This window comes from Trichomycterus rosablanca, chromosome 4 (genome assembly GCF_030014385.1).
Source record: "Trichomycterus rosablanca isolate fTriRos1 chromosome 4, fTriRos1.hap1, whole genome shotgun sequence".
Classification (NCBI taxonomy): domain Eukaryota; kingdom Metazoa; phylum Chordata; class Actinopteri; order Siluriformes; family Trichomycteridae; genus Trichomycterus; species Trichomycterus rosablanca.
Genome location: NC_085991.1, coordinates 5,607,598 through 5,628,701, shown reverse-complemented (window position 1 = coordinate 5,628,701; position 21,104 = coordinate 5,607,598). Strand labels below are relative to the sequence as shown.

Sequence of the window (21,104 nt, the reverse complement as noted above, 5' to 3'; positions counted from 1 at the left end):
CATGAATTATGTAGTATGTATGTATGAGTGTGCAAATGAGAAATATGAGGTTGTAGTAAAGGATCCTGAGAGTAGAAGGCCTCCAGTTTCCATATAAGGTGTCACGTACATTAGTAGCAATGCTTCGAATACATTTGAAGTGAAGGATATGCAATAGTGATTGATGTTAAACATATATTATACTGTGGTGCTGTGGTGTAGTGGGAGGAGCTGTCACCAAACAGCAAGACGGGCCTGGGCCAGGATCCCTTCTTTGTGGAGTTTGCATGTTCTCCCAGATTCTACATGGGTTTCCTTCGGGTGCTCCGGTTTCCTCCCACAAGTCAAGACATGCATTCAGGCCAGCTGGAGCTGTGATGGACTGACGACCTGCCCGGGGTGTTTCCTACATTTTCTGACCCTGGTTAATATAAAGTGGTAAAGTGGTAAAACAGACAATGACTAAAAGAATGAATAGGTAGAAGTGCTAGGAGTCTCTTTTTGTAATTTGAATGCATATCAGGGGCGGCTCGTTCCTTAGGGCGATCGGGTGACGCACCACCAAAAGGCGAAAGGGAAGAAGTTTTTTTATCACAGCTGTGACTGTTCTGGACAGTCTGTCCTGCCTTGGAATATCATAGTCCAATCAACGTAGAGTTGTGTTCCGTACAGTACCGCCCCTTTTGGGGCGATTTCAGTCTAACTGAAATTCGCCCCGGATTGCTCTCATAGACTCTCATGTTAAGGCTCTTTTTTTTTCGAACTGCAGGCGCTGCAATACAATCTGTCTGGGTTCCGGGAGGGCTCGCACTAAGCTTGCGTCACACATAACCTGGTGTCGCAATCTCGTCACCATGACTACCATCACCTCAGTTCGGAGCAACTCCATCGTGTAATCAGGATAAATTAGCAATTTAAGAATTACGGCCACCCAGACCAAATTTAAACATCAAGTATCTACAAAGGGGGGAAAAATCATATAAGTTACAAGTAAATTACAAGTAAGTAATGTAATTTTTAAATAGTGAATTGTGATTGCACTTATTGTATCTCCCCAATAGTTTAATTGTACTTCTTTATTCATTGCACATCAGCCCCGATGCCAATCTTTATTCTGGATCTGCTGCACCTAAAATAAAATGCTATCTGATGGAGACTGAATTAAATTGTTAGTGTGAAGGTTTTACTTAATTTTATGATTAATGGTAAAGCTGGTCTGTCTCCATGTTCAGTTATTTGTGAGGGCAAACTGACAGATGACTTAAGATGTTAATTATTTAAGCTTTAATTTACCCATTGAACGGGTCACCTTGGCCATCATAGCAACAATTGCCCCCCCTGAGAGATTTGGCAGGAGCCGCCACTGACGCAAACATGTGGCTCCTGAGCAAAAATCGTGGTCCCACCTGAATTATAATCCCAGAACACCCTTGAGTGAAGGCAGGAGGAATGTAAACATCTCAGCCCGGCTGTTAAAATGTTCAGCTGCTGTTTTCTCAACCTCGGTTTGATGGCTTTGTGATCTGTGCGTCTTCAAAAGAGTGGTTTCAAAGTGCCGACTCGTTCTCAAACGACTCATCAGTAACTGACTCCCTTTACGTCGCATCCAACGCATCCAGTTTCAGATGTGTCTTTTGTTGCACATCTGTCTAACAGTCTTCATAAACACTGCACGTTTAGACTGTTCTAAGTGAATGTAGCATGAGGTTTAGGAGGCATCTCCCCCCTCTTTTCCCGGCCCACCTCTGGCCCACATGGCCGGATTTCTCGCTTCCTGTCCAAACGCTGATCTCCTCGCCAGCTCCAGATGGGGCAGACCAGTGCGCACATTCCTGCGGTGCAGTAGCCTAACCAGGACCCGACTGTGTGGATTTCTTTGCTTTTATCACTGGTGAAGATGAAGTGAATATGGTGGCGCTGGAACAGACGCACATTAATGCACAACTGGATCTTCTAACAAAACTAAGTGCGGCTGAAAGTGCGGCGGTGTCGGTGAGTTTATTAGGCGTGGTTCACTCGATCTGTGCAGCTGCATATAGATCTATACATACCAGCATATATACCAGCTCTTATACAGAGTCTGTAATATATAGCCTTATAGTCTTGTGTTGAGTCCAGGTCTAAAGATGGGTTTTATATATATCTGATCGCAGAATTCCTTACTGAGGTGACCACTAAAGTCATGAGGGCTTCATCCTCACGTTTATCCAGCTTCTCCTCCAGGGATTCTCTATGGAGCCGGTGAGTTACAAATGTCCACACACTTCTAATGAGGTTGCTCACAGAAGTTTCTGTATAACTTTTATTCCTGGTTCAGTTCAATCATTCCATATCGAGCATCAACCATCAGTAGGCTGTATGGTTCTTTTCGAGTCATGCTGCAGAAGATCCTGCAGTCCTGCAGCCCCAGTGTTGAAGAAACTGGGGTTGGTTGGCACAGTTTTTAATCTTTATTGTGATTCCAAGAGGAACAAGCTTTACAGACATTATGAACAGTGGTGTAAAATGAATGACTTTAGATCATAAAACGTGTGACACAAAGAGAATTTCAGTAAAATGCAACATATTTTGTAAAACATGATTACATTTACTTAGGAAAAGTTTTCCAGCATTCATAATGCCCTTGTGAACTCTACCAAAGCAACACTGACACCTTAAATTTTCTACAGGAACACTATGCCATGATTAAAGAAAAGTCCAGCAGACCTGAGGAAAAAAATACAAGTCTGGAAAAATATAAATATCTCTAGTTTTTCCGCATAGGTGAGGCGTAAGCTAGATGATCAGATCATCGATTGGCTTTAAATACGCAGTTCCAAAAATGTTGGGACAGTAGCTAAAATGCAAATAAGACTTAAAGCATTAATTTGAAAACATTCATTTACTTTATTTAGTTGAAAAAAAGTAAAGATATTCAATATTTTCACCAATATACATTCAGGTTTTAATAATGCGTTGTATTCCAGTATTTCAGCATTAATTTCTGTTGTTTCTTTTGCTTGATGTAGGGCAATAATATGACCCTTCTGAAACACAGATATATTAAATCAACAACCATAAAAATATCTTCCAACATGGTTGTTTAAGAAATTAGAAGCTACAGCAACAGGGTTAAAAGCTGTCACCAGCTGAGGCTTATTAATCATTGCCGAAATTATTCAAATAAAAGTATTTTCTTATTGAAATACTGGTTAGACAGTGTATCAGCAACATCCAGAAATGCCACTGGCTCCAATTGAGATCTTTCTAGAGTCCCTGTGGTAATGCTTGTGACTTAGTCTGATGTATATGGGCTCAGAGAAGTCACCATCTGTAGTCAATAATAATCGCTAACAAAAAAAAGGAGGCAATGCTACAAAATAAACTTTATTAGTTGTATGTGTATTGTTGAGCCAGCAGTTGTCATATTTTCAAAATAATCCCATAATATCCCTGAATAAAGAAGCTATGTTTTTTTCAAATATATAAATTTGTGCCCTCCTGAGTTTTAAGTCTGAACTAATTTGAATATCTTGAGTCATTCATTGTCCGTTTTCCTCAGCTTTATACTGATAAGGGTTTCATTGGGTCTTCATAATAATATATATCTCTAGAATCTTCACCTTATATTAAAGATGATCTTTTACAGTTCCTTTTACGTCTTAATGAAACCAGCGGATGCAGCTCATGAGGGTGAACATTTCACTGTTACATTCTTCTTACAGCTCTGCTTAATGTCCCGAAAAAAACCACTGTGCCAACAAACCCCAGTTCTGCATTAGAATTTAATTGTACATGACGTGTGATTGGTCTGAGAGACAACCATCAATACGTTTAATTATAAACAATCAATGCTTTCTAATTTTAATGATCATTGACTAGCTGTATTTAGTATGGATTTGTGTTAAACAACTGACTAAATAATTATTGTATATGATGGCAGCATTACAATGAGATTAAGATGTATGTATCAAATAATCACTATGTTAATATATAAAGGTGTTATTTATTGGCACTAGAGCTGCTTACATGGCTATATACACAAATGAACAGTAAAAGCAGTAAATAAATAGCATTTTATATAATATTGTCAAACATTATGGTAAATTTCAAAGATAAAAACTACAGCAACAATCATGTACTACCTCAAAAATGAGGGATTTCAGCATCTACATTCTTTTCTTTTTATTATCTATTTTCTCCGCTTCAGTCCTACACTACCTGGAAACACTTGGCACAAGGCGGAAATTCACACTTGACAGGGTGCCAGTTGATTGCAGGGCTCCACACCATCATTAATCATTCTTTTACTTATTCAAAACTATCCACCTTCTGCATTCTTTTGGATAAAAAACCCAGACACAGGGGAACATGCCAAAATTCTTTACTGACAGTGACAGAACCCGGGTCACCAGGATCTTGGTGCTGTGCAACCTCAGAGTTAATTTTCATTGTGACTAGGTCATGAGAAGTACACTCTCCTTTAATTTTCAGAGCCAAAATAACAATTTTGTGGTCCTGACAAAATGATTATTAAGCAAATAACCTCAGATGTCATCAAAAATTACAACAGATTTCAATAAAGTAAACAAACATTCAGAAACCATTCAGATTGTGGCCCAATCGTCTTTACAACACTGCTTTAGTTCAATAATGTTTGAGGCCATTAGTGTAAGCACGGCTGTCATAAGATCCCACCACAGCATCTCCATGGGGTTGTGGTCTTGACTTTAATGTAATTCTTCTTTAGCCATTCTGATGTTGGTGTTGATTTACCGGTGTGCTTGGCATAACTGTCCTGTTGGTTGTCCTGTTGGATTTTTACCAGTTGCCCAATCCGGGTCATGGCAGGTCCGGTTCAGACAAAAACACTGGATACAAGGCAGGAAAACTATGGACAGGATGCCAATCCATCACAGGGCTTCCACCACCTGCCCCCTGTCTCTGCCATTGACATGGCTGTGTAGAGGACCAGCTGGTCAATTTAGACCCACATTCCTAGGAAGATTGAGAACTGTCTAGAAGGCTGTACATTTGTAAACATACTTATCACAGTTGTTGTACAGACACACCTTAGTGCTCTAAAACACCAAAACTGAAAGGCAGTCCAACTTATTAGTAAAATCTGACAGCTAATTACTCTTTTTAAGATTGTGATAGAATTCCTCCCTCACAACTGGAAATTGCTACATCAGTATATACACCGATCAGCCATAACATTAAAACCACCTCCTTGTTTCTACACTTACTGTCCATTTTAATAGCTCCACTTACCATATAGAAGCACTTTGTAGTTCAACAATTACTAACTGTAGTCCATCTACATACTTTTTTTTAACCTGCTTTCAGCCTGTTCTTCAATGGTCAGGACTTCCACAGGACCACCACAGAGCAGGTATTATTTGGGTGGTGGATCATTCTCAGCACTGCAGTGACACTGACATGGTGGTGGTGTGTTAGTGTGTGTTGTGCTGGTATGAGTGGATCAGACACAGCAGCACCGTGTCCACTCACTGTCCACTCTATTAGACACTCCTACCTAGTTGGTCCACCTTGTAGATGTAAAGTCAGAGTCGATCGTTCATCTATTGCTGCTGTTTGAGTCGGTCATCTTCTAGACCTTCGTCAGTGGTCACAGGACGCTGCCTACGGGGCGCTGTTGGCTGGATATATTTTTGGTTGGTGGACTATTGTCAGTCCAGCAGTTACAGTGAGGTGTTTAAAAACTCCATCAGTGCTGCTGTGTCTGATCCACTCATACCAGCACAACACACACTAACACACCACCACCGTGTCAGTGTCACTGCAGTGCTGAGAATAATCCACCACCTAAATAATACCTGCTCTGTGGTGGTCCTGACCATTGAAGAACAGGGTGAAATGGGGCTAACAAAGCATGCAGAGAAACAGATGGACTACAGTCAGTAATTGTAGTGCTTCTATATGGTAAGTGGAGCTGATAAAATGGACAGTGAGTGTGACATGTAATGTAATGTGAGGGTGGCATGGTGGCTCAGTGGGTAGCACTGTCACCTCACAGCAAGAAGGTCCTGGGTGCGATCCCCATGTGTCAGGAGCGATCCGGGTCTGTGAAGTTTGCATGTTCTCCCTGTGTCTGCTTGTGTTTTCTCCGGGAGCGCCGGTTTCCTCCCACAGTCCAAAGATGTGCAAGTGAGGTGAATTGGAGATACTAAATTGTCCATGACTGGGTTTGACATTAAGCTTGTGAATTGGTGAATCTTGTGTATTGTGTCCTGTCATGAATGTAACCAAAGTGTGTAAAACATGACGTTAAAATCCTAATAAACTGATGTAATGTGAAAGTTTAAATGTTGTATTTGTTGTTAGGCAGGTAAAGGTGGCATTAAAATGATCAAAAATGATATAATTGATGCATGTGTGGAAGATCTATGCTACAATAGTTCGTCATATGCGCTTTGGGATAGCAGCTGCACTAGGACGCATGCGCAGACAGTCTTCTGGTTTTTGCGCGTGACCGGCGGTGGGCAGGGTTTCGGGACGCGTGCACGCGCTCATGTCAAGAGAGCAGAGAGCGAGCAGGAGAATTGAACTGGAGAAAAGCGCATAAAGAGAGAAAGGATTAAACATTCAGAATGAAATCACTGTCACTAAACAAGCCAGTAAAACAATGATGCTTTAAAATAAAACAGCGCAGAGGAAAACGAGAGCACGCTGAGTTTGTGGATCGCGAAATGGGGAGGGAATTCTGAACCGCCGAGCATCTTATAACCGGGAGACTAAAGGAGAACCGTGGTGTTGTTAGTATTTAGAGAGACGAGGGCGATCAGAGAGGAGTAAAGGACAGAAGGTGGATATTACACCCGAATCCAGTCTGTCCGAGTACGCAGCGCGCTGCCCGCACCGACAGTCCGCCGCGTTTGGGTGATTTTACGCATTGCGATTTGCGTTAGGAAAGCTCGCTCCGCCGTGGTAAGCAGTTTGTGTTTGTAATTAATGCTGCTGCATCTCTGATCAAAACCCTCTCCTCCATCTTTACCGGGCGATCGCGTGTGCCAGGATGCCGGATCAGATCTCCGTGTCCGAGTTTCTGTCCGAAACCACGGAGGATTACAACTCCCCGACCACATCGAGCTTCACCACCCGCTTACAGAACTGCAGGAACACGGTCAGCGTGCTGGAGGAGGTAAGGGCCTGTCTCATCTCCATTTGTCCATGAATCACTGCCGTCTACATAGACTCAACACACTGACCTGATCTTGTACAGGATCTGTGCCAGCAGATCATTTAATTGTTCCTTTGGTTGCTGGTGTTAAGAGATAAGATGAGATAAGGCAAGACAAGACAAGATAATTTAAGATACATAGACTCAACACACTTGACTTGATCTTGTGTAGGACCAGTGCCAGCAGATCATTTGATTGTTCCTTTGGTTGCTGGTGTTAAGAGATAAGATAAGATGAGATCAGATAAGATAAGATGAGATAAGACTTTATTGTTGACATAGACTCAACACTCTGTGCCAGCAGATCGTTTATTTGTTTCTTTGGTTACTGGTGTTAAGAGATGAGATGAGATAAGATAAGACAAGACAAGATAATATAAGATAAGACTTTAATGCCTACATAGACTCACCACACTGACCTGATCTTGTGCAGGGTCTGTGTCAGCAGATCATTTAATTGTTCCTTTGGTTGCTGGTGTTAAGAGATAAGACAAGATAAGGCAAGAAAAGATCAAACATAATAAGACAAGATAATATAAGATAAGACAAAACTTTATTGCCAACACACTGACTTGATCTTGTACAGGATCTGTGCCAGCAGATCATTTAATTGTTCCTTCGTGGTTGGTGTCAAGAGATGAGATAAGATAAGATAAGGCAAGATAAGACAAGATAATATAGGATAAGACAATACTTTATTGCCTACATAGACTCACCACACTGACTTGATCTTGTACAGGATCTGTGCCAGCAGATAATGTATATGTTTCTTTGGTTACTGGTGTTGAGATAAAATAAGACAAGACAAGATAAGATAATACTTTATTGCCTACATAGACTCAACACACTGACTTGATATTGTACAGGATCTGTGCCAGCAGATCATTTAATTGTTCCTTCGGTTGCTGGTGTTAAGATAAGATAAGATAAGACAAGATAAGACAGGACAAGATAAGGCAAGATAAGGCAAGATAAACATATGAATAATAGATTACATATTGCACTCTTTGTATTGCACTATAGACATGTAAGTGTAGATATGAGTGATATATTGCATGTTGTTGTAAGCCCTGATGGCTGCAGGAATGAAGGACAGGGGGTGTCGGAGTCTGGTACTGAAGGAGCTTTTTAGGACCCCTACAGACTCGTGTAGTGGATGTGTGGTGTTGTCCAGGATAGATGACAGCTTGGCTATCATCCTCCTTTCTCCCACCTCCTCTACACATTCGAGAGGAGAGCTCAAGACCGAGCTCGCTCTCTTGATCAGCTAATCATGCTGCGACCTCAGATTCGCACCACGATTCGCACAGATGAGGTCAGGCATGTGGAAACATCAAATCAAACACTCTGTTCATTCAGGATTGTTGTTTTTTTTTCATCCAGGCTTGGGTCATTCTCAAAAAAGTGATGCATGCAGGGTGTGCCCGGTATTTGTTGATGCCCAGCTGAAATGAAAGCCTGGTGCATGTAGATTACAGGCTGCAGTGGAATAACGGTTTTACTGGGCAGGATTACAGGCTGATGTTGTTGTTGCTCTGGTTGGATTACACACACCGCCATGTTCAGGATCAGACAAGTTTTGATCACTTGCAGATTTTGTCTTTACATCATTTGTCTGGATTTTAAACTGCAGCCGTGTATCTTGTTGAAGGTCAAAGATTCTGTCCACATTCATTTGAGAAATATGATTTGAATTTAGATGCTGTCAGAATTATTTTGCTCTCTGGGCTTAGAACTACAATGACTTTTTATTGCTTTATTTGATATTATTGTCTTAGATTGTACATTTTAAATAGAGCAAATCAGTCTTCTGGCCAACTTTGTTGTTGTAAATTTGTTAATAGTCAGTGTACATAATGTGAGGATCCGCTGTTTTTTAATTATTGTAAGCATCTTTTTGAGGTCTGTCAGTATGGTAGACTGTTCAGGGAATAAATTGAAATAAAGTCTATTTTGGCTCTAAGCTTGGAAAATATTATACAGCTGCCGCATTACCTAGGTCAGGGCCACGTCTCTAAATATACTAAACGTGATAACATTAGATGGACACTTGTTGGAAGGACTACTGTGACACCAGCTGTCTCTCTGACTCCCTCAGGGGTCAGGCATATTCAAGGTGTTCCACCAAAAGCCAGCAGGAAGTCCTTTTTTAAATAATATGTTTGCCAGGCAACACCATCTCCACTAAAATGTGATGTTTGTGTCTTGATATGGGAACCAGTTTTCAGCAGCAAGAACTGGGAGTCTGGTCAGGACTGATTAGGAAAAGCAATGACTGAAAAACCGGCCCATATAGATCATGAAAAATCATGCTCTCATCTAATAGAAAGCTTTAATTGGGACAGCAGTTTAATGACTAATCAATAATGAGTTATTTAAGCCGCTCAGGTGGCACAGCGGTAAAAAGACACGCTGCAACCAGGGCTGGATTCTGAGTACGTGGTATCGAATCCAGCTGTGCTTCACCGGTTCGAAGCTGAGTGGCTGTATGGGTAACGGTTGCTCAGTTGGGGGGGTGGGACAAAGAACCGGATGTGGGTCTCTCTCTGTCAGAATGCGATTACGACCTCTGCCGGCTGATTAGAGGCGCCTGCACAAGAGATGAGGAAGAGTGCCCTTAGGGTGTGTCTCTCCGCATGCAATGCTAGGTGGCGCCAAACTCACCTCACTCAGGTGGCAAAAATGCATCTGGCTGCTGCTCATGTTTCAGAGGGGATATGGGTTAGCTTCGATCTCCTCGGTCAGGGCAGGGTTCGGCATAGACAGAGAGGAAGCACGATGCAAATTGAACAATTGGATGCGCTAAAGGGGGAAAAAAAGGGGAAAAAAATTAGTTATTTAAAATGAAAACAAATAACATTCTAGAGAAGCTCGGTCAAATATCCTCAGTCAGTGTAATCCATACTGATCTGTTTGTATGACCTAAAGTTGGGTTACAACATGATTAAATCAGTGGGAACTCAATAACCATGCTTCATTTGCTTCAGGTGTGATGTGTTATATTCAAATGTTTAAGGCGTGTTGCAACCATGGTGAAAACTAAGGAGCTAGAGAGGCTATTGGGAGTCTCACTGTTGGAGAATTTTCGCTATTTCGTCCAGAAGCTTTAGCAGTCTCACCAAGACGCGAATACCTCAGTGTTACTGCAAAAGACTTACAGGATGACCTGATGAAGGCTGGTACTAATGTGTCAGTGGCAACCATACAATGATCTGTTAACAACCAAGGATTTTATGGCTGAACTCCACAAAGCGTGCCACTGTCGACCGAGAACCACAAGAAGGGTCGGTTGGAATACGCTAGAAGGAATTTGGATAGTCCTGCAGAGTGTTTGACGTAATTCTACAGAAAAACTGGAACTGTTTGGCCAAATGGTTTGTCTGGCACAAGAAAGATGAAGCTTCTGACCAGAAGAATTCTCTCCCCATGATCAAGCATGGAGGTCTGTCAGTGATGATGTGGGATGTTTTTCTGCTGCAGGAGTTGGCAGGACAATAATCCCAAGCACACTTCCAAGTCAACCAAAGCTTGGTTAGGGAATCAGTCCTGGAATATCCTGGAGCGGGCTTAGAGAAAATCTTTGGTGGGATTTAAAGAGAGCAAACGTCAGAATGGGTGAAGATTCCACAAGAGAGGTTTCACAAATTTGCTAGCTCTTACCGAAATCGCTAATTAGAGGTTATCCAGGCAAAATCATGTTCCACCAAGTACTGAGACTGGAGGGTGAATAATAGTGCACAAGAGACCCAGTGCTTGAATCTATCGATAAATATCCTTTCTGTGTTTACTGGGACTTTGTTGTGTTATTGGAGAACACTGATTTGCTCTGTGATTCTGTGTGCAGAATTTTTTAATTGTTATTTTTATAGTAAGAGTGGGATTTCTTCAGGTCCGTCACTCTTTTTCTTGCATTTCAAGTTCTTTCGGGTTAGACATTCTGTTCTTGGTGTTTTTTTAGGGTGCTCACTTAATCATCATCATAATAATAATATTAATAATAATACATTTTATTTAATGGCACCTTTAATGACACTCATCATCAATCAGTAAAAAATACACGTTTACATATACGTTTGCCGCTCAGGTGGCGCAGCGGTAAAAAACATCGTATCGAATCTCAGCTCTGCCATCCGGCTGGGCTGAGCGGCCACATGAACAACGATTGGCCTGTTGTTCATATAGGGGTGGAATATTCAAAGCCGGATAGGGTCTCTCTCTCATAACTAATGCAATTATGACCTCTGCTGGCCGATTGATGGCGCCTGCGCAGAGATGGGAAAAGAGTGCTGTCAGGGTGTGTGTCTCCGTACACAGTGCTGATCCGCATTGCACTTGTCAAAAAGTAGGTGACAAAATGCATACGGCTGTTGCCCACGTGTTGGAGGGGGCGTGGGTTAGCTTCGTTCTCCTCAATCAGAGCGAGGATCGGCATTGGTGAAGAGGAAGCATGACGCAATCGGGCAATTGGACGCGCTAAAAAAGAGAAAAAGGGGAGAAAACTATATATATATATATATATATATATATATATAAATCATATACGTTTAATAAACGAGATTACAATTTTAAAATCAGTAAAATGAAAATTGATAATATAGCTACAATAAGTAGCAAGTATTTAGCACAGTTTTAAATCCTGTAATCTAATCTAGCATGTGAATGTGAGGGGAAGTGAGCTGTAACAACATCAAATTACCTTTATTCACTGACAGTTTGTCTTATTGTGGCTTTATAAGCTCTCAGACCCACAAGCAACTGTTCATATGTAATAATTAAAGTAAAAATGTATTCATCTGTTACTATAAATAGATGAACATAAGAATGTATTTTACTTGTACTGTTGTTATAAACAATGTTTTTTTGTAGTTGATCCATCAGCTTAGCTTTTTTGGGATACACAGTCTTTTGTAGAAAGTCCTCATGTAATAAGATCCTCCCTAGTTAATTAGTGAATAACACAAACGCCGCGCAACATAAATGAACTCAGATGTGCTCCATGTTGCCATGACCTAGTTGGCAACGTCTCATTTTTATTCATGAGCCCGAGCTTAAGAAGCGGCAAAAAACAGGCACGGAGGGAAGGAATAAAAATCAGTCTGCTGCATTAGGTGTGCTTGCTGACATTTGGTTTTCTTTAAATTAGATATACGTAGAAATTATTAGGACATTTCAGCTGATAACAAGGAGCCAAACATATGATTGTAATTTAATCTTTACATTTTCTGTATTTAGCAGACTCTTTTATCCAAAGTGACTTACTTATGGTTAATGGTCTTGCTTAAGGCCCCAACAGTGGCAACCTGGTAGTGGTTGGGCTTGAACCAGTCTAGTACCTTAATCGCTAGGCTACAACTCCTAAATATGTACAGTGGAATGAAAAAAGCATTTGCTTACTTCCTGAATTTTTCTTCATATTTTTAGTTTGATTTTTAAATTTCTATTTATGCATTTTCCCTTTTCTCTTAATCTAATCATATCCAGTTACCCTGTATATCTCTCCTCCACTGGTGCAAATCTTTACAGTGGGCAAAGAGGGCCACCTAATAAGCCCCCTTCCACACCGCCTCTTTTTCACCCGCAATGGAGATCAGTATCGCTTATGTAGACTCACGCACTGCCGTCCATTATTCCCCGTCCCTGTGCAGGCACCATCGACCCGCCAGCAGAGGCCGTAATTGCAGCATTAATAAGGAATCTCTGACCCTCCCACTCAACAGGCTCCCAGCCAAACCAATAGCAGAGCTAAGATTTCACCCCTTTGCTTAATTTTTAAGTGGAAAGATTTCTAAAGAACAGAAACATCCAGAACAAAACACTAAAACCAACTTTTTTTAAGGTCATTGCCTCTGGGGAAAGTTAATTTTCTCTAATCTGGTTAAGATAGACTGGTTCTGCCACCTCCAGCAGCACCAGCAGCCACTTTTGATAGTTGAAGATCAGATCAGTCTTTCACATCGCTGTAAAGGAATTTTGGAATTTAATTCGTTGCCTTAATACAGCCACTTTAAAGGGCTTTTTAAAGGACCTTAAACTGCCTGTTTAAGGTCCTGCCATAGCATCTCAGTACGGTTCAAGTCAGGGCTTTGACTCGTTCACGCCGAAACCCAAATGTTGTTTGTCTTGAGACGAGAAAAGGCATGGGCATGGGCAACATTGGGCATTTTTAGGGCAAATGTTAGAGGAACCTGTATGTTGTTCCTGGATGACAGTAGTGTTTGCCATGCATTTCTCTTAACGGATATCAATGCTAGAATCATAATTGTCGATATTATCTGAACTCAGTCAGTTCCTGCAGCTTCTTAGATGTTTATCTGTGTTTTTGGACTTCCTGGATGACACATCATTGTGCACTTGGAGGAATTTTGGTAAGCTGGCAGTTATTTTCCTTGACGATTCAGTACTGTTCCAGGTTTGCTTTTTTTCATTTGAAGATATTGGCTTTCGCCGCTCAGGTGGCGCCGCGGTAAAAACACACACTGTAAGCAGAGCTGGGATCTTGAATACATCGTATTGAGTCTCAGCTCTGCCTGCCGGCTGGGCTGAGTGGCCACATGAACGACGACTGGCCTGTTGTTCAGATAGGGGTGGGATATTAAAGCCGGATCTCATAACTAATGCAATAACGACCTCTGCTGGCTGATTGATGGTGCCTTCACAGAGATGGGAAAAGAGTGCTGTCAGGGTGTGTCTCTCCGTACACAGTGCTGATCCGCATTGCACTCGTCGAAGTGTAGGTGACAAAATGCATACGGCTGGAGTTAAGGTAGCTGTGCTGTGTATGTTGCTTCCAGTTTATGAGTGTCATTTAATGACTGCTGTGAAATTTGGCACTTTTCTTTAAATATCTGTGAATCTGTGTTTTTTTTAATTCAGTGCCCTTGATACACATCAGTGTGAATTTATTCAGGTTATTGAATTGGATTACGGCTTTTTTCTATATATAAAACAGGAGATTATTAAGTCATAGAAGCAATTCTTAGCAAATCTTAGAAAGCCACTTCCAGACCTGCTTAAGATCTGTGATGATCTAAGAATAACCCGAGAGCTCATGTAGCAGAACGAGGTTATTCTCCTGGGCGGTGATTCCAGGAGCACGGCGAGGAGGCAGAGAGCGGATTAACCTACTTACACATGGGCCACTACACACCTGACCTGAAAGGACAAGAGCACAGGGGTTTTCTCCTGCTGGACTCCACATGGCCCTGTCACAAGGTTCGAAAGGCTGCCGGGGAATTGTTCTGCATCAGGGACCATGCTATAATATACAGGGCTATCCATTATATTATACACTGATCAGCCATAACATTAAAACCACCTCCTAGTTTTTACACACACTGTCCATTTTATCAGCTCCACTTACCATATAGAAGCACTTTGTAGTTCTACAATTACTGACTGTAGTCCATCTGTTTCTCTGCATGCTTTGTTACCTTCAGTGGTCAGGACTCTCCCAGTACCACCACAGAGCAGGTATTATTTGGGTGGTGGATCATTCTCAGCACTGCAGTGACACTGACATGGTGGTGGTGTGTTAGTGTGTGTTGTGCTGGTATGAGTGGATCAGACACAGCAGCACTGCTGGACTAAGAATAGTCCACCAACCAGAAATATATCCAGCCAACAGCGCCCCGTGGGTAGCGTCACGTGACCACTGATGAAGGTCTAGAAGATTACCGACTCAAACAGCAACAATAGATGAGCGATCGTCTCGGACTTTACATCTACAGGGTGGACCAACTAGGTAGGAGTGTCTAATAGAGTGGACAGTGAGTGGACACGTTGTTTAAAAACTCCAGCAGCGCTGCTGTGTCTGATCCACTTAAACCAGCACAACACACACTAACACACCACCACCATGTCAGCGTGACTGCAGTGCTGAGAATCATCCACCATCTAAATAATACCTGCTCTGTGGTGGTCCTATGGGGGTCCTGACCATTGAAGAACAGGGTGAAAGCAGGTTAAAAAAGTATGCAGAGAAACAGATGGACTACAGTCAGTAATTGTAGAACTACAAAGTGCTTCTATATGATAACATGGACAGTGAGTGTAGAAACAAGGAGGTGGTTTTAATGTTATGGCTGATCAGTGTATTATATTATTATCATCCAAAGTCCCATGATGCCTTGCCAAAAAACTGCATCTAATTATGTTTCACATTTAGCAAAAATGTGAGAAAAACGCAATCTCTCTACTTACACACTCCTGAGAAGAGGGCATGTCTTTTAATTAATAGATCCCGTTAAAATGCTCCTACTGAGGTGCTTTAATTCTGACTGATAATGAGACTGAATAAACTGTGTTAGCTTAGTCAGCGAAAACTGTGATGTCCGTGTAAGTAGTGCATCTAAATAATCTGCCTTATGAAATTGATGTCTTATTATTATTATTATTATTAGAACCCTCTCTATTTAGGCGGCTGCCCAGGTATGCAGTAGGCAGCAAGGCAGCTCACTAGTTTTTCAGACAGACTCTATATAAACGTGCAAACAAATCCATTCAGCGTAAAGCCGTACAGCCAGCTTTGGTACAAAAGTCAATACAACAGCACCGGTGTGGTCTTTTTAACCACAACACCAAACATTCAATATTGGCAGACATGCTGGTGTGTAGGCTCTGGAGGAAAGGGAAGAACCCACAGTCTGGGAACGAGGTTAACCCGCATTAACCCTGTATTTCGAACTGACCTTGCGCTCTGACCCCAGCTTCCAAACAAGCTGTGATATGCAGAAGAAGAATTTTACTGTACTGTAAACATGAATATAAATACACTATATTGCCAAAAGTATTCACTCACCCATCCAAATCATTGAATTCAGGTGTTCCAATCACTTCCATGGCCACAGGTGTATAAAACCAAGCACCTAGGCACTAAGCAGACTGCTTCTACAAACATTAGTGAAAGAATGGGTCGCTCTCAGGAGCTCAGTGAATTCCAGCATGGTACCGTGATAGGGTGCCACCTGTGCAACAAGTCCAGTCGTGAAATTTCCTCACTACTAAATATTCCACAGTCTACTGTCAGTGGTATTATAACAAAGTGGAAGCGATTGGGAACGACAGCAACTCAGCCACGAAGTGGTAGCCATGTAAAATGACAGCGGGGTCAGCGGATGCTGAGGCGCATAGTGCACAGAGGTCGGCAACTTTCTGCAGAGTCAATCGCTACAGACCTCCAAACTTCATGTGGCCTTCAGATTAGATCAAGAACAGTGTGTAGAGCTTCATGGAATGGGTTTCCATGACCGAGCAGCTGCATCCAAGCCTTACATCACCAAGCGCAATGCAAAGCGTCGGATTCAGTGGTGTAAAGCACGGCGGCACTGGACTCTAGAGCAGTGGAGACGTGTTCTCTGGAGTGACGAATCACGCTTCTCCGTCTGGCAATCCGATGGATGAGTCTGGGTTTGGCGGTTGCCAGGGGAACGGTACTTGTCTGACTGCATTGTGCCGAGTGTAAAGTTTGGTGGAGGGGGGATTATGGTGTGGGGTTGTTTTTCAGGAGTCGGGCAATATGGTGTATATGACAAATTCAGTAAAGGTGTTAAATCTGCCTTATTATTATTATTGTATAAAGTCAATCATGATCTTTTAAATGTAACTTTTATACCTGTGTGACATTTATTCTCATGTCATGTGTTTTATTACCTTTTATGGTTTAATATTCACGTAATGCGCCACCTGAAATATTCACATGCTCATAGTCATAAAAGTAATACTCACAGTTAACTAGCTGCATCCGACGCTTACTCAACCCCGAGGTTTTCAAATAATCCCTACTAGGGCTGGCTCCGATATTGGCCCAAATCACTGGATCGGATATCGGAAGGAAAAAACATGTAATCTGATCCAATACTGTAATGTAAATAACACTTAATGTAAATAACACTTAATGTAAATAACACTTAATGTAAATAAGGCCATTTAGAAATTTAAACACACTGATCTTTTTAAATTTTTAGCATTTTAAAAATGATCTACTACTGCCACATCTAAAAACACTGTTTAAACACAATAAAAATTGCTTCATAAATGATAAATCGCTCACCCGAAAACCTATCTTGTCCCGGCTTGGAGATATCTCACATCCTCAACCATTAATCCATTAGTGTTATGAAATACAACAAACTACATCGTTTCCCGACAGACGTCCTCTTCAAAATCCAGCAGGGTTTAATCATCTAAAAACGTGACAGAACTTTAACGGAACATCTCAACTCTGCGTCAATTCTAATTGGTCCATCGCGTTTGATTGACATCCACATCTTCCAATTGTAGACACTTTGGACGACACGCCGTAAAGCGAGATGTGTCACGTGAACTTCAGCTCGAACGTAAGTGAAACCTGTTAGTAGCGTGGCTGTAATGTCAGCTGTGTGGAGTTATTTTAAACTCAAGGAATTGAAAACTTTAAATTTGCACTTAAAATTTTATTTTAAATGTGTGTACGGTGCTGTTAAACAAGCCAAAAAATACTGCTAAATGTTCTGTGTGTAAAAACAGCAGTTTAGTATTAGTGTGATGTTGTAGGTTCTGTATTTATTCATTTAGAATATTTGTTTCACAGTCTGATCATTGTTATTTAGATAGCTAGTTTAACCATAGTGCATTGAGACGTGTATTATTACTGCTTAGTTGTTTGAGAGGAAAAATGACGGTATCGGATTGGTATCGGTATCGGCAGATACTTGTTTACGTTTTCGGCATTTAGCAGACGCTTTTATCCAAAGCGACTTACAGTACTGTGACAGTATACAATCTAAGCAATTGAGGGTTAAGGGCCTTGCTCAAGGGCCCAACAGTTGCAACCTGGCAGAGGTGGGGCTTGAACCGGCAACCTTCTGATTACTAGTCCAGTATCTTACCCACTAGGCTACAGCCGCCCTACGGCCGCACTCAGTTTGTAGTATCGGTATCGGACTTAGAAAGTGGTATAGAGCCAGCCCTAGTCCCTACCTAAACAAGCCTTTTCCTGTGTAATAAGCAATTTGCTGTGAAATTCAATCTTTAAACTTTAAAATTTAACGTTTTAATTCGTGCAGCGTTCAAGTGCTTCACGTTTACTGGTTAATTCGCACTATGAATCCTACGGCAATTCAGTTAGCAATCGGTTAGTCACAATGTCCAAGGTGTCGAAGTCTAAAGCAGCTAACAACATGACTCGGGTAACTGAGTTTGGAAAACTCCCAACCAATTCTGTGGACTTGGAGGGGGTCAAAACACGGACGAGGATTTTCGGATTTGAGACGGAGCCCTTTCATTCATCTATTAAGGTACCTGTGCTGTGTATTGTAGCTTCCATTTATTCTATCAATTAATTTATACGTTTAATGTAATAACTGCCCATTAAGAACATTTTCCTGTGAATTTAGTAGAGCCCTACTCATGAGATATGATGTTCTGTACAGGGGGGTTTGGTTTGGTTTGGTGTGTTTACGGTCTGTCAGGTAGCAGTGAGGACGATCGGAGTGACTCATGTTTCACCGGCTCGTCTCAGAGGGGTAACCTGTCAGCCTCTTTCAGTAGATCGGTGTAGAGGAAGTCTACTGTGTGTTTTTGTTTTGGTATGTGTGAGTCATGATAAACAATATGGACAAAAGTATTGGGACGCCCCTTCTAATCATTGAATTCAGTGTTTCAGCCACAGCAATTGCTAACTGGTGTAAAAAATCCGTTATACACCGACCAGCCATAACATTAAAACCACCTCCTTGTTTCTACACTCACTGTCCATTTGATCAGCTCCACTTACCATATAGAAGCACTTTGTAGTTCTACAATTACTGACTGTAGTCCATCTGTTTCTCTACATGCTTTGTTAGCCCCCTTTCATGCTGTTCTTCAATGGTCAGGACCCCCACAGATCAGGTATTATTTAGGTGGTGGATCATTTTCAGCACTGCAGTGACACTGACATGGTGGTGGTGTGTTAGTGTGTGTTGTGCTGGTATGAGTGTTTGACACTCCTACCTAGTTGGTCCACCTTGTAGATGTAAAGTCAGAGACGATCGCTCATCTAATGCTGCTGTTTGAGTCGGTCATCTTCTAGACCTTCATCAGTGGTCACAGGACACTGCCCACGGGGCGCTGTTGGCTGGATGTTTTTGGTTGGTGGACTATTCTCAGTCCAGCAGTGATAGTGAGGTGTTTAAAAACTCCAGCAGCGTTGCTGTGTCTGATCCACTCATACCAGCACAACACACACTAACACACCACCACCATGTCAGTGTCACTGCAGTGCTGAGAATGGTCCACCACCCAAATAATACCTCCTCTGTAGTGGTCCTGTGGGGGTCCTGACCATTAAAGAACAGCATGAAAGGGGGCTAACAAAGCATGCAGAGAAACAGATGGACTACAGTTAGTGATTGTAGAACTACAAAGTGCTTGGAATTGCTTTCATCTTCTGACTGACTGGGAACAAATTCCCACAGACATGATTCAAAGTGTGACTGTTGTTCTAGCTGAAAATGTCACATAGAGGTCACTCTATTTAAATACTATTTGTTTTTATAATAAAATGTCCAACAAGCTCATGGTCAGGAGTCCGAGTACTTATATATTTTGTGAGTTTATTCCATGTTGGAGGGTTTCATTATTTTGGGGGATTAAGTGAGACTGTGGCAACCTTGCACTTGGTCGTTATGTTGTCGCTCTTGTCCCGTCTATTCTTTTATTCCTTCCTCTGTTTTCTCCGCCTCTCTAATCCATACCGTACCTGATAATAGTTTCCATGGTGCTGCTCACATTCCCGTCCCTCCCGTCTGAATACGAGGAACAGATGGCGCTCCTAATGTATGGCTGACCTGCCGGGAACTGTGTATTCTCTGCTCTCGTTTACCCTCTCCTAATAATTGAAGCTTCCCCTCTTTGTCCTCTCGTAATGTCCCGAACCTGAAGACACTTTGAAATGGCTCGTACTTGGTACTTGGGCCGGCTCGTACTTCTTCGGGCTGTTGCTAGAATGAAGAAAGGTTTGTGGAAGCGCAGGGGTACGAGGGGGGTCTTTGTCTGAGTTATTAATCCTCTGTTTGAGGAGCGACTCTGTGCTCGGTGCTTCAGTGACACGAATGCTGACTGAATCTCTCGTGAAGAGACACAGTGAAACGTTCTGCACTGCACCAAAACCTGACGAGGTGTGAGCGTCGCATTTTTAGATTCAAATGCAGCTGCTCCACTTACCATGTAGAAGCACTTTGTAGTTCTACAATTACTGACTGTAGTCCATCTGTTTCTCTGCATGCTTTTTTAGCCTCCTTTCATGCTGTTCTTCAATGGTCAGGACCCCCACAGGACCTCTACAGAGCAGGTATTATTTGGGTGGTGGGTCATTCACAGCACTGCAGTGACAATAACATGGTGGTGGTGTGTTAGTGTGTGTTGTGCTGGTATGTTCAGCTACAACAGTTGCTAGCAGGTGTAATGAATCGATTATACTGTATACAGGGCATGCCATGACATGCTTCCAATTTTGCAGCAACAGTTTAAGGAAGGCCCGTTCCTGTTTGTGCATGAAACAAGCTTTATAAAGACATGGTTCAGAGAAGCTCCAGTGTTCTGCACAGATCCCTGACCTCATCCCCACTGAACAGCTTTGGAATGAACCGGAACATCAACTGAGGCCCAGCCATACAATCTCTTTTGACTGAACAGGCGCAAATCCCCACAGACATGCGTCAAAGCCTTGTGAGAAGCCTCCTGAGAAGAGTGGCTGTAGTCATAGCTGGAAAGATCACAGTATTTCGATATTATTGGGTGGCATGGTGGCTGGGTTCGATTCCCATTCGGAGCAGTCGAGGTCCTTTCTGTGTGGAGTTTGCATGATCTCTTCGTGTCTGCATGGGTCTTCTCCCACAGTCCAAAGACATTCAAGTGGTGAGGTGGATTGGAGATACAAAACTGACATATTCATTTATATTATTCGTTTTGGAAACGGGACGTC

General features: G+C 42.0%; 1 protein-coding gene across 1 annotated transcript in view; it reads left to right on the top strand.

The window, feature by feature from the left end:
- The first annotated feature begins 2,159 nt into the window (after positions 1 to 2,159).
- asap1a (ArfGAP with SH3 domain, ankyrin repeat and PH domain 1a) overlaps positions 2,160 to 21,104 on the top strand; it is an 80,205-nt gene continuing 61,260 nt past the window's right edge. Inside the window, exons 1-2 of the mRNA XM_062993867.1 lie at positions 2,160 to 2,220; positions 6,997 to 7,123. Of these exons, the coding sequence (XP_062849937.1) occupies positions 2,162 to 2,220; positions 6,997 to 7,123 (186 nt within the window). The 5' untranslated portion in view covers positions 2,160 to 2,161. The remainder of the gene's footprint in view (positions 2,221 to 6,996; positions 7,124 to 21,104) is intronic.